The sequence below is a fragment of the Suillus fuscotomentosus genome (assembly GCF_016647785.1).
Source record: "Suillus fuscotomentosus strain FC203 chromosome Unknown F5891scaffold_59, whole genome shotgun sequence".
Lineage (NCBI taxonomy): Eukaryota > Fungi > Basidiomycota > Agaricomycetes > Boletales > Suillaceae > Suillus > Suillus fuscotomentosus.
The window spans coordinates 206,320-219,113 of NW_024539571.1; the positions used below are offsets into that span (position 1 = coordinate 206,320).

Below are 12,794 nucleotides of genomic sequence, written 5' to 3' on the forward strand. Positions count from 1 at the left end.
TGCTAGAGTTCATTGCATCAGGCAAGGATTGTGTACCTGACGGGTACATCACTGATGCAAATGGTTCGCTTCACATTGATACAGCTGCTGACATGTTCGAAGAAGTTGTTGTCGCTGGAGAACCTGAGGTCTTTGGGAGAGGAAAGCGGAGGTGTCTTGCTAACAAGCAATACAATGCATACGAGCAGCATTAGTATAGGTTATACATAGGTCATATTTTCTACAAAAATTGCATACGAACATAATGTCACAAACTTAGGTTCGTCCACCCATTTTTTCACCTGGGTTGCCCTATTAATAAGCCTTATTATACTTGGTAGTTATGTGTCTCGCCAACTATAATTAGGCTTGGTTTCATCAAATCCCTACACCAGTGTTAAATAGTGCCCCAGCTCCTCAAAATACCTTCAAAAAAACTATGTACACCTCACTATGGTGGGCGCACGCGCGCGCATAGGCTATATTCGGTAAGCATCCCGCCCCGCCTCAATTGCATCATATTCCTATTTTAATTCGGCACGCTCGGCAACGCCTGCTACGCTTCCTAATTCGAACCAAGGGGCCCTTCTCACGCTTCCTAGCTCTCCTCATCACTGTGCTCATCGTCCCTGCTGTTCCCCGCCTCCATCGTGCCCCCATTGTTCCGCCTTTGTCGTCGTTGTCGTCAACCTCCTTCATTCCTGCTGTTTCCCACCTCCCTCGTGCCTTCGTCGTCGACCTCCTTCGTACCTGCCGTTTCCCAACTCCCTCGTGCTTTCGTCATTGCCCTCCTTCGTATCTGCCATTTCCCACCTCCCTCATGCTTTCGTCGCCCCAACCCAGTAATGCCTCGTGCCTCAGGTGTCGGGAGGGTCAAAGGGCTCTCAAAATCCATCATTTCCCATGGTTTTAGAGGGGGTCATCGCTATTCCAAAGTCCTGGCAGCCGGCAAACAAAGCCAGTGTATGGCAGAGGCAGATTCCAGCCGCCAGGCTGCTATACAAGGTATGTACTATTTTCTTTTTTTATCATTAACGCTTATTGTTGTATTAGAAATGTCAGCAGAGGACCGAAGCCACGTTGAAAATATGATGGCAGATTTTGGAATGGACGTGGAGGTGTTCACCCATACAGTGCCTCCAGGTGAAGAGGCCTTTGACCTCAGTCACGCAGGTGGGGAGCATGAGGCATTTGAAGACCTTGCTCATCAACTGGCGGATCTAACTGGATAGTACGTATTCACCACTGTGTACAACTCTTCAAATATTAACACCCATTGTAGTCATCACATTGATCCACGAATTCGGGGAGAACGCATCGATACTCAAACCGCTCATTGGGGCCTTCAGATAGATCATCTTGTTGACGCCTACTTAAACTATCACAGTTGAGATTCCGGGGATGGTATGCCTGATATTTCAGATCAGGTCCTGTCAGGTGTCGATGCTTCATTCTCAATTAATGAGATTGAACTCATTGATACATTCAGTAAGTCTGAAATGTTCCTTGATATCTTGTACTTATTTTTTCTTTGCAGCACGAAGGTGTTCGCATCTACGACCATTACCGTCTCATCAATACCCGAATGAAACCCTCATCTACTATGGGTACATTGGGTGTGCCCCGATGTATCCTTCTGTTGCCATCTCGCTTCGTACACTCGCTGCCTACCGTCAGTCGCACCGAACGTGTCCCCAGTTCAGTATCAAATCACAATGCAAGACTTTATGTTACCTTCACGATGTACGTACATTCCTCACATTGAGGTTCGTTTATTTACGTTGAGTTTGTAGATTCCATATCGGCCATACTTAAAAATGCAATTCTCGGCAGCCTATGACATTTTTCTAGAAATCCTCCATCGCATCAACCAGCATCTGCGTCAGGCGCTCAAACGGGATACCGTCAACTGGCGTATGTTAAACACATGCCCTGCATGCTTTTACAAGCTCGACGATGAACCTGCCCTCGATTTTGAATGGCTGGTATCAATTGATGGTAACAATAGCCTGAAGCGATGGGACTCGTCCATCTATGGTACCACCGCCCGATCTGATTCTCGCACAGCTCGTTCGGATTATTGGATTCATGCTGACGCTGTTGACAAGTTTGAGAATGAAGTCAAATCCCGACAAGTAAGTGTTTACTATGTATACAACTATGTTCTAACATTATCTTTTAGACAGACTTGAGGAATGATGACGACTGGGAGGATGAGCCTACAGACCCAGATCATCCGGGAGTATTCACATGCATCAATCAATGGAGAAACACTGGCCCAGACTCACGTAAGAAGATGTTTGCCGTATTCCAAGAGTCAGGTATTTTTATCGCTTCATGCCGCCATCGCTTTGTGCTTCTCGTGTGTGATATGATCCGAAGCGGAGAACTGTAAGACCACATTTTGATCTAATTTTTATATTACTAATGTATTCTGGCAGTGCGAAATATCCGATAGCGATCATCGACAAACTCCTTACGGTATATGGAAAAAATGGAGGTTGCGCGTACGATATCGGTTGCGCATTCTCGAAGACGTTAGCTAATAGTACGTTGGGCCCTCGTGCACACGATCTCGGCTTTCGGATGATGGTTGGCGCCTTCCATGGCCATGCGCACAATCGAAGGTGTCAGCTTGACTGGCACCCAATGTATATCTCTGGAACTGGCCATACTGAGGGTGAGGGTTGTGAGCATATCTTCTCTGCATCTAACGAGCTTGCGCGTAGCACAAGGCATGCTAACCGTTTTCATCGCCACCAAGCCATCGAGGAACATTTTGCTTTTTGGGATGCTGATAAGTATGCTGCACTTAGTACATAAGTCAAAAAATCAAGCTGTAATTGTAATACTGATGCCACAGTGTCAGGTAATTATTTGTGGACTCATTATCGCGAAGCGTTGAAATCTGTTCGGTTGCTGACAGCCGAGCTAGAAACTATCAAGGCCGAGCTACGCCTTAGCGACAACGACTTCCCTGGATTCTTTGATCAGGAACGCATATATCTGGATGGTTTGAAGCAGCCAGCTCCACGAGATCGACTCTCTATACGTTACGTTGAAGTACTAGATGAACTCGCTGAAAGAAGGTATCGTGCCATCAACTACTAACTACCACCCATCCCCTGATATGAATTTTAATAGAGCTGAATGGGATCTCGCCCGTGAATCTGGCAATAACGCTCTTAATGGAGTACATATCGGCAGCTTGGAACAGATGCATGACGCCCTGAAGCAAGCTCGCATCCGAGTTAATTCTTCATACGCCAAATTACAGCATGCCGAGGGGCTTGTTGCTCATTGTGAAACACTCTTATCTGTCGATGAGAGATGGTTGATTGGCGGTGACGAATACAAACGTTTCAAGGAGGAAGCGACACTCGGCAAGTATCGTACTGCATTGGATGAACTCGAACGTTTGGTCGTCATGAGATTGTTTGAACTCTCAAAGCTCTCGTTATCGGGCACAGGTTTGAGATTTCCACTACTAGTAAGCGCTTGTACTATGACTGATTCGTTTACAAATTGTTTAGGATACAAACTACGTCAACAGATTAGTAAAGCTTTACAGCGGCACTCGGACACTATTCGCAATGCGATCAATCGCTACAATATCCAGGCTGCTTCCCTCATCCCACTGAGACAAACGATCACATGGAAAGACATTGCCGAATACAGTTTCCTTGGCGAGTTTGACCTTCTGCGTGACTCTCGTACTGACATCCAAGACAAGGATTGGGCAAGGCCAGCTCACCGTGAGGCGACTACAAAGTACTTCAAGCTCTGCCGAGCTCGCGAAGAAATTATTCGACTCAATATTGAAATTCGCCGGCTCCGAACTGCTATCCACGATGAAACCATTGACATGTCTGCCGTTATCGACGAACTTCTTGTAGCTAACCCTTTGCTTGCTGCCGAGTTGAAACGCCAGTGGCGCTCATGGGCGGCTATCAACGCTGTGCACACATATCGGTTAGATCAGATTGAGAGACTATTTGGATTCTCTGGTATTAGTGGCATTGGAACTCGCCTTGCGAATCCTGCGTTCAGCAGACCAGTCAATACCAACGGTGCTAGTTCCGGTGAGTGTGGATCTTTAACTACCTATATCGCATTAATTCTCGCCACAGCACAAGCAGAGAATCCTGATTCTTCTGCGTCGGAATTCCATGATATTGAAGCCCTTGACTGTGAAGAGCACAAAGTGGTCACCGAAGACATGGCTTATTTTTTGTACTCAATAAACGACTGACACCATCTCTGCTTTGTAATTGTTTTTTTTCATGTACCGCATAGGACTACATATATGAGAAGTTTTCTGGTTTGATCGGTGATATAAGAAAGAGTAGGTAGACAATTGTATAAGTGATTGTGTGGGTGATATAAGAAAGAATTGAACAACTTGAATACCTATGATGTTCGGATAGGTTAGTTGGCGACCCCGAGCTTTCTGCATGGTGACCTCGTCGCGATTCCTTGATCCAACTTGAATGTCGATGATGTTTGGATAGGTGAGTTGGCAATCCCACCTTGATCCAACTTGAATGCCGATGATGTTCAGAAGTTGGTGATCCCACCTTGATCCAACTTGAATGCCGATGATGTTTGGATAGGTTAGTTGGCTCTCAAGCTTTCTCCTGTGGTGACCTCATCGCGATGATATTCAGATAGGCTAGTTTGGCGACCCCTGGTAGGCTTTCTTGAATGTTAGGGAGACTCTTTGCCTGACTCGGAGGATTATGCGGCTATCTGAAGTGTCATGCCGTTCATAGCATAGTCCTTTGTCATTCCTGTATGAATATGCATTGTATACTATTTTGTACTATGTAGTTGTGTGATATCCGATCTTGCAAAGTGAGCTCACATGCTGTATTGAGTGTCAAATCACGGACAATGCAATATTCTGCTGAACACATGTATTCAGCTGAATTCTATAGCAGCAACTTGAAGTCGCCAGCCTTTCATTTTCTTCATGGTTTACGACCACTGCTATTTCGTGCTTGATCTCTGCTTCTGGAACTCATTCCAGAATTGCATGGCCTGCAAAAGTGAGTATTACATTTTACGTTTTGGCGCTTATCCGTGCTTTTAACCTTGCTTCACAACTACAGACTACATCACCGGTTCCACAATAGTCACTCCAATCTCTAGCCTCAGAGCCACTGCGTCTATCACCTCTGTTCAGCCCTCAAGTCAAACCACGGAATCAGCCACTAAAAAATTCGCCATCCCCAGTCTTGCCAATCTACACAACTCAACGTTCGCTCAAGGATTCAGCAATAATGAACGTCAAGCGGCCGCCAGGGCTTTACTGAGACACGACGTTCACATTGACGGGACACACTATCAGGCTAGACTGCCTGGTGGCCTTCACCCGTCGTACTTTGCCTTTAGCAGCACTGCTAAACGAACCAGTGAAAAATCCCTTACCCACGAGGAGCTTCTGGAGGCATCGCTGGAAGATGTCTTCGACGCCGTGAGTCATTCAAGTCAGTGTCTGCATCTTATTTATGTCTCACTTGTTTCCCAGCTGAGTATGCAAGATCGCCTTGATGGCGGAATTTCTGTCCTCATTCGATGCGCTGGGTCTGAAGCAGTCGCTTCACCCAAAAACCTCCCTGTCGACCTCTACATTACACCCCGCGAACTACAAGAAACTCCTGAGCGAATTGGCGGAGACCTTGCCATCTGGGTGCAGGTATTTGCCCAGGAGTTTGCAATGCCACACCTCGAGCGGTTCAATCAATGTTGTGTCATCGAAAACATCCAACCGCCACCATGCTGTAAGTAGTATATCATTTTCGGCTTCACTGTTCACACAACTGACTCAAATTCAACAGTTTCTGCGGCTCATATCAATGTCAAGGGCCCACAGTATCTACCTGGCCCAGTGGTTGCTACTGGAGCGCATATACAATGTTCTGCTCAACCGGTGTAGAGACTCGTGCATCTCATAGTGTGATATGGCGCTTTACACTAGGGAGTATACAGCACCAACTCGCAGCATCACTCTGTGTACCATCCACAGTGATTCCTATATGACACGCAGCTTTCCCGCGCAATGCGCGCCATGCGCGCACCATTCCCGCGCTTCACGATGTATACGCGCGCGCGCGTTCCCGCGCTTGCGCGCCCTATAGCGCCAGCCATCCAGATGCATCCATCCACTGTCCACCAAGCTCCCTAGTGCGTATATTTCCATTTCCTTTATTAGCATAGTTCCACCTTTATTTTTATCATAGTTTCTCACTCATATATATATTTACATACCTACTCGGTAGCGCTTCGGCTCCGCATGAGCGCGCTTAGGCGCGCTATATAAGCGCCAGCAGTACATACTATTATTTACCTTACTTTTCACCCAACTTTACCTAGTACTTACTACTTAGAAAGTCGCAGTAGAAATCTATTCATTAGCACAACACATCTCACATCCTTTATCTTGCTTATATCTTCACATAAGTTTAGTCTCTCTTATTTCCGCTTACACGCGCGCGCTTTCCCGCGCTTCGCGCTAATACGCGCGCGTGTTCCCGCGCCTTCGTACCTTGCGCGCACCTGCGCTTTCTCGCGCTTCGCTGAAGCGCGTACCTCTAGATCTCCGCTGCACCTGCTTCCCCTTTAGGGTCGAATGCACTTGCCATCTCAAGTATCGCAGACTAGGCAACGCACGACCTACAACTTTTTAGATACAGTCAGGAGCATTTCTTTGTTCCTCTCAGTATTGTTGTTTCTACACCGGCCCATACCTTCACGCAAGAATTGAAAGCAACTGCGGTGCACGATGCTCCTTCTGCAGCTATCCATGGGGGTGCAGAAATGAGCGAAGGTATTGGCGAGAACATTTCGCCACAGCTGACCACCCAACACACATGAGTTCACCGACGCAGGCACGCAGAAATTTTCACACCCGGCAAGGTAACTAATGATGGCCCGATTTTTTCGGTACCAAGACTGGAGCAGGATACTGCATGTGGACCGCCACTCATTAGTATTGGACCGAATACTGACGCCGCTCTGGATTGGATTAAGTTGGGGGATGAAGTTTTACCTAAGCTCCGTGTTCTAGTTCAAACTGTGCGTAGCAGCCGATGGGAGGCAGTGTTCAGGTCTCCAAAATGGGATCTCTCGTATGAACATGCTTCCATTCTGTCTAGGGCGCTCCTGGCTGACCTTCAGGGCATGCCATGTAGCCCTGATGTTGTAAAGGTCAGTGATATTATTTTGGCTGCTGCTGTCATACTAACTTAATTGAATGTCCATAGCAGCCGTCATCTGTCCTCATGTCCATTTTGAAGCTTATTGGTATATTGATTTTCTTATGCGGCCTATACTTTTTCGGCATCTTATTATTTTGGCTGTAGATCACTTTCCCCTTTTGAGTCTTAGTTATGAGCCATGTGTCCTGTTTTTTTGCCGTGGGTTAGAAAAAATAAATGCATTGGTGTGTATAAAATATTTGTATTCAACTACAAAGGCCCTTTGCTGATTTTTGCCATCCTTCTGTGGGTGATGGTCTCCCAGTCCTTCTATGCTGCGAAGCGCATTCAAGCACCACCTCGTAGTCGTCCTAAGGTCACCCTCAGCAAAGAAGCTTGCGCGGCACTCAAGTTTCAGCGAACCGAGAAGTCGCGTCAATTCAAGGATGCGCTTGATCTTGCATGGGGCCAAATTGACGATGTTACAACAACCATTGCTGCTACCCATCGCAAGAGCTTCCGTCGTGTACAGCATGATTTATACATGGGTCGGGGATCACTCCGTTCGAAGCATTCAAAGCCCAGCGTTTGGAATGCATTTTGCTGGAAGAAATCTCAGGAAGCGAAGAAAGAGAACTGTAAGTCTGTTGATTTGTATCATATGCATTTTCATGACTCAATGTTGAATTAACAGGCAATGGCCACGGAAAGGAAGCACTCCAGTCACTGGTCCGCGACCACAAGGATGAATACCACGCTCTCACACAGGAAGAACAACAAGAGTTGCTCCAGGAATTTGCCGACCAGAAGGAGACCAAGGTCTCTGGGTTACGTGTCTCAATGAAGTCGAAGATCAACGAAGTCGAAGATCAACGACATCACTCAAACCCTGAAGGCAGTAGAAAATGAGGTACGCACCCTCAAATTGCAATACAATGTTACTAAGTGTCTCGTTACTAGCTCAATAGTTTAAATTCTCGCACTGGCGCTGAGGTCATGTTGTATATGACGCGCGGTACTACTGATCTACCTCTCCGTGCAATCACCTTCACAATGCCGGGTGTCAATCACTTTATGGACTCTGTCATCGGCATCGATACTCAGGACTTCCTCAGCAAGATGGAAGGTTTCGCTATCCAAGGGATACAAGGTACAGTTTTTCCGTTGTTATTACATTCTCAAGTTAATTTCTATTTGTACTAGGTGCCGCAAGCAACCATCAAAAAGAGGTCTCTAAGGTTCATGGAGACATTCGAGCAATCATCACCCAGAAATTGAGTAAGTCTTTCCCATCTTTTGACAGCACAGAATTCATTTTATTCATAGGGAAGGTGACCGGAGAAAGCAATGCCAGGATGCAGTGGGCAGACTACTTTCGTAACGTGGTCAACCGCTATCAGGTCGCCATCAAAGGATGGCCGGAGCATATCCCATTCACAAACCTCAGCAGTGTGACCAACGCGCTTCCGGACCTCCATACTCTTTTAGACTGTTGGAAGTTGGGCGATACGAGGTGGGAAGTGTTGAATGACGAGGAACTCAAGCAACTCCGTCGCGAGCGCAATGAAAAAATTGACAGTGGTGACATTATCGAGTCCCGCCGCAGGACACGGTCCGACAAGGGTAAGAAGCGAGTACGACATGCGATAGCTGACCCCAGATGTAGCAAGAAGCACAAGAGTGCGGAGACCATTGAGTCCAGTGACGACGAAGATACCCAGAGTCATGGACGGACACCAGACGGTTCGGAGGATGTCAACACCACTCCGAACGCCAACTCGAACTCTAATACGACCGGGTGTACTGCTGGACAGACACCAGACGGTTCGGAGGATGTCAGCACCACTCCAAACACCAACTCGAACTCTAATACAACTGGGTGTACTGCTGGACAGACACCAGACGGTTCAGAGGATGTCAGCACCACTCCAAACACCAACTCGAACTCTAATACAACTGGGTGTACAGCTGGACAGACACCAGATGGTTCGGAGGATGTCAACACCACTCCAAACGCCAACTCAAACTCTAACATGAGTGGGTGTACTGCCGAGCACCCAGTAATGTCAATTCCCCCAGACTCAATCATCCTTTCCCCTTCGAGCAGCACCCCAGTACCATAACAATATCCCAGACTCAGCCATCCTGTCCCCTTTGAGCAATGTCCCTAGTTTCATTATTCCTGCGCTATAACTCATTTCTTGATGGAATCGCTCGTGATAGACTTAGTTTGTTTTTATAAAAGTGCAATGACATCTTAGTTTGATCTACAATATCACAGTGCAAGTAGAATATGACATAACCCAGTGAAATGAGGTGCGACAAACTACAAAGGGACAAAGGAGAACAACAAAGCTACAAAGGAGGGCGGCGACGAAAGCACGAGGGAGGCGGGAAACGGCAGGTACGAAGGAGGGCAACGACAAAGGCACAAAGGAGGGCGACAACGAAAGCACGAGGGAGGCAGGAAATGGCAGATACGAAGGAGGGCAACGACAAAGGCACAAAGGAGGGCGACAACGAAAGCACGATGGAGGCGGGAAATGGCAGATACGAAGGAGGGCAACGACGAAGGCACAAAGGAGGGCAACAACGAAAGCACGAGGGAGTTGGGAAACGGCAGGTATGAAGGACGACGACGATGAAGGCACAAAGGAGGGCAATGACGAAAGCACGAGGGAGTTGGGAAACGGCAGGTACGAAGGAGGTTGACGATGAAGGCACGAGGGAGGTGGGAAACAGCAGGAATGAAGGAGGTTGATGACAACGACGACAAAGGCAGAACAATGGGGGCACGATGGAGGCGGGGAACAGCAGGGACGATGAGCACAGTGATGAGGAGAGCTAGGAAGCGTGAGAAGGGCCCCTTGGTTCGAATTAGGAAGCGTAGCAGGCGTTGCCGAGCGTGCCGAATTAAAATAGGAATATGATGCAATTGAGGCGGGGCGGGATGCTTACCGAATATAGCCTATGCGCGCGCGTGCGCCCACCATAGTGAGGTGTACATAGTTTTTTTGAAGGTATTTTGAGGAGCTGGGGCACTATTTAACACTGGTGTAGGGATTTGATGAAACCAAGCCTAATTATAGTTGGCGAGACACATAACTACCAAGTATAATAAGGCTTATTAATAGGGCAACCCAGGTGCATTTTTTGTGTGACTGTCACAAAAAATAGGTTCAGTTCGTCAGGCTAGCGACGTTGTGACGAACCTAAGGTCGAAACGCTACAGTATTGGCCTTAGAGCTAGCTACTATAAAATTTCACAGCTTGCGAAAATTTGTCTAAGAACGTCTAATCTATCTAAGTCTATATGGGAGGGTTTCCTGATGACGCCGCCTTCTTCTCCGTCAGATGATTGGTCTGGTGGTTCTCCTGTAAAACAAGGGATGTCTGACCTAGAATCACGAGCATTGCGGCTGCTTGTTCACCTTGCGCAGCCTTTCAGCGCATTTTTGCTGGTGCAACAGCGCAGTGGAGAATACAAGAGGATTGCGACGGATTATGATATTGTTGGACAAGTCCAGTAAAGGCGTTTATGATGAGCAAGAGGGTCACGAGGAGTCTAGAACGACAAAGACAAGATCTCAGTTGTCTCGAACGAAAACTCCTATAACGGTGCGTCTACCTAGAACGACAAAGACAAGCTATAACTAACATTAGACGCGTTGTAAACTCTAGGGACTTGTTGGCACGTACATCTCAGTTGTCTTGAACGAAAACTGAGATGCACCTGCGGTACTGCTGGTAATCTTATAGTGAGTTGGTCAGGTACTGGAACATATGAATGAGAGACTGAAAATAAACTAGGACGCGAGCCGACGTCATACGTCGCTCGTCTTCGTCCGTTTTGGCACGCGCTCGAACCATTCTCCCCTTATCACTCGGATCCTTCGGACTCTCTCGACTCGGATCTCCCCCTGGCCTCGGATCTCTCGGTCTCGTACTCCAACACTCCCCCTCGAGCGCAAGCCACGCTCATCATCGTTCGCAACTTCTGGAGTCGCGGTCTCGGCAGGGCCTTTGTAAAGGCATCGGCGATGTTGTCCTCGGAGGGGCAGTAGAATAGCTTGAATGTGCCGTTCTTGATGTGGGAGCGGACGAAATGGTATCGAAGGTCTATGTGTTTGGTGCGTGATTGGAACTTGCCGTTGGACGCTAATGCGATGGCAGCCTGGTTGTCGCAGAACACAGGGATAGGATTGGGGACGGGGTCGTATAGCTCCCCAAGGAGCAACCTAAGGTAAAGTAACTCGCGTATCACACTGGTCAGGGCGATATACTCAGCCTCTGCCGTGGATAGCGCGATCAGTGGTTGCTTCCGGGCACTCCATGCAACGGGACCTCCGTTCAAAAGGACTACGTACCCGGACATAGAGTGCCGGTGGGGTTGTGATGCCCAGTCCGCATCCACGAAGGCTTCAAGACCTCCGTCCGTCGAACCGAGCGTTAGCTCGAAGTCTCCCGTGCCCTTAAGGTAGCGTAGTGCCCTCTTGGTGGCCTCCCAGTGAGGCCTACCAGGATTGCGCATGAATTGTGACAATGTCGCGACAGGGAATGCTATGTCCGGCCTGGTGCTAGTGGCTGCATACATCAGCGAGCCAATGGCTCGCTGATACGGTACATCGCGCATGGCCTGGATCTCCTGCACCGTGGCAGGTCCCTGGTCAACGGACAAGGTGAGTGTAGGTTCCATCGGCGTCTGTGCACTCTTAGCGTCTCCCATGTAGAAGCGCTCGACGATCGTGTCCACATAGGCTTTCTGGGAGAGTGTCAAGGTACGTGCGCCACGGTCTCGCGTTACCTTTAGCCCTAACAGCCAGTTTAGCTCGCCCAGGTCTGTGATTTTGAAGAATTTACGGAGCTGGGACTTGAAGCGGGTGATGTGGGAGGCCCGGTTGGCAGTAACGGCCATGTCGTCCACTGAGACGGTGATGACGACGTGCTCGTCCGGTGCGCGTCTGTAGTAGACTGCCTGGTCCACCTTGGACCGGGCGAAACCTATCTTCGCAAAAACTCCTGCTAACTCCTCAGCCCACTCAAAACCGGCCTGCTTCAAACCAGGTAAGCTCCTTCGCAGCCGCAACACTTTTCCTCGCTGACTCTCCGTGAGGTAGCCGGGTGGCGCGCGCATGTAAATCTCCTCCTGGATACTCGCATAGAGGTACGCACTTTTTATGTCGACTTGGTGGATTTCCCAGTCGTTCTGAGCCGCCATCGTCAATACAGCGCGTATGGTGCTCATGTTGGCTGTGGGCGCGAACGTGTCGAAGTAGTCGACACCGAACTGCTGCTTCTGGCCGTTGGCAACGAGTCGTGCCCGCAGTTTGAGTTTTTCACCGTCGGGTCCACGTTTCGTGGCCAACACGAAATGGCAGGGGATGAGGTTAGCGCCGCGAGGTAAGTCTACTACTTCCCACGTCCCCAACTTCTCAAGCTGACTTATCTCGTAATCAACAGCTTCCTGCCACTCTACTCCATCTGGTCCGTTTAACGCCTGTTGCAAGGTGGGCTCTGGTTGGGCGACTGCCAAGGCAAGGTGAAGGTGAGTTTCTTCATCCAATAAATCTACCTCTGACGCTTCCAACAGGTTCTCCATCGCTATGGCTGCTGCAT

General features: G+C 48.5%; 4 protein-coding genes across 4 annotated transcripts; all 4 read left to right on the forward strand.

Annotated features, from left to right (window-relative positions):
* Positions 1 to 1,385: 1,385 nt before the first annotated feature.
* Positions 1,386 to 2,802, forward strand: F5891DRAFT_1130419 (uncharacterized protein; the record flags this gene model as incomplete). The annotated part of the gene is made up of 6 exons (XM_041364527.1): positions 1,386 to 1,467; positions 1,517 to 1,722; positions 1,773 to 2,118; positions 2,166 to 2,370; positions 2,421 to 2,527; positions 2,744 to 2,802. 6 exons carry the CDS (start codon positions 1,386 to 1,388, stop codon positions 2,800 to 2,802), a joined length of 1,005 nt encoding a protein of 334 aa, XP_041221643.1.
* A 724-nt stretch (positions 2,803 to 3,526) lies between these two features.
* F5891DRAFT_897396 (uncharacterized protein) lies at positions 3,527 to 3,982 on the forward strand (the record flags this gene model as incomplete). The annotated part of the gene is made up of 1 exon (XM_041373389.1): positions 3,527 to 3,982. A coding segment is annotated over one exon (456 nt), but the record flags the coding sequence as incomplete, so codon positions are not given.
* A 1,212-nt stretch (positions 3,983 to 5,194) lies between these two features.
* Positions 5,195 to 5,665, forward strand: F5891DRAFT_919450 (uncharacterized protein; the record flags this gene model as incomplete). Its single annotated transcript, XM_041373758.1, has 2 exons — positions 5,195 to 5,455; positions 5,510 to 5,665. Coding segments are annotated over 2 exons (417 nt in total), but the record flags the coding sequence as incomplete, so codon positions are not given.
* Positions 5,666 to 7,521: 1,856 nt separating this feature from the next.
* F5891DRAFT_921791 (uncharacterized protein) lies at positions 7,522 to 8,893 on the forward strand (the record flags this gene model as incomplete). The annotated part of the gene is given in 6 exon segments (XM_041373793.1): positions 7,522 to 7,816; positions 7,873 to 8,005; positions 8,025 to 8,088; positions 8,139 to 8,328; positions 8,382 to 8,456; positions 8,505 to 8,893. Coding segments are annotated over 6 exon segments (1,146 nt in total), but the record flags the coding sequence as incomplete, so codon positions are not given.
* Between the last annotated feature and the right edge of the window lie 3,901 nt (positions 8,894 to 12,794).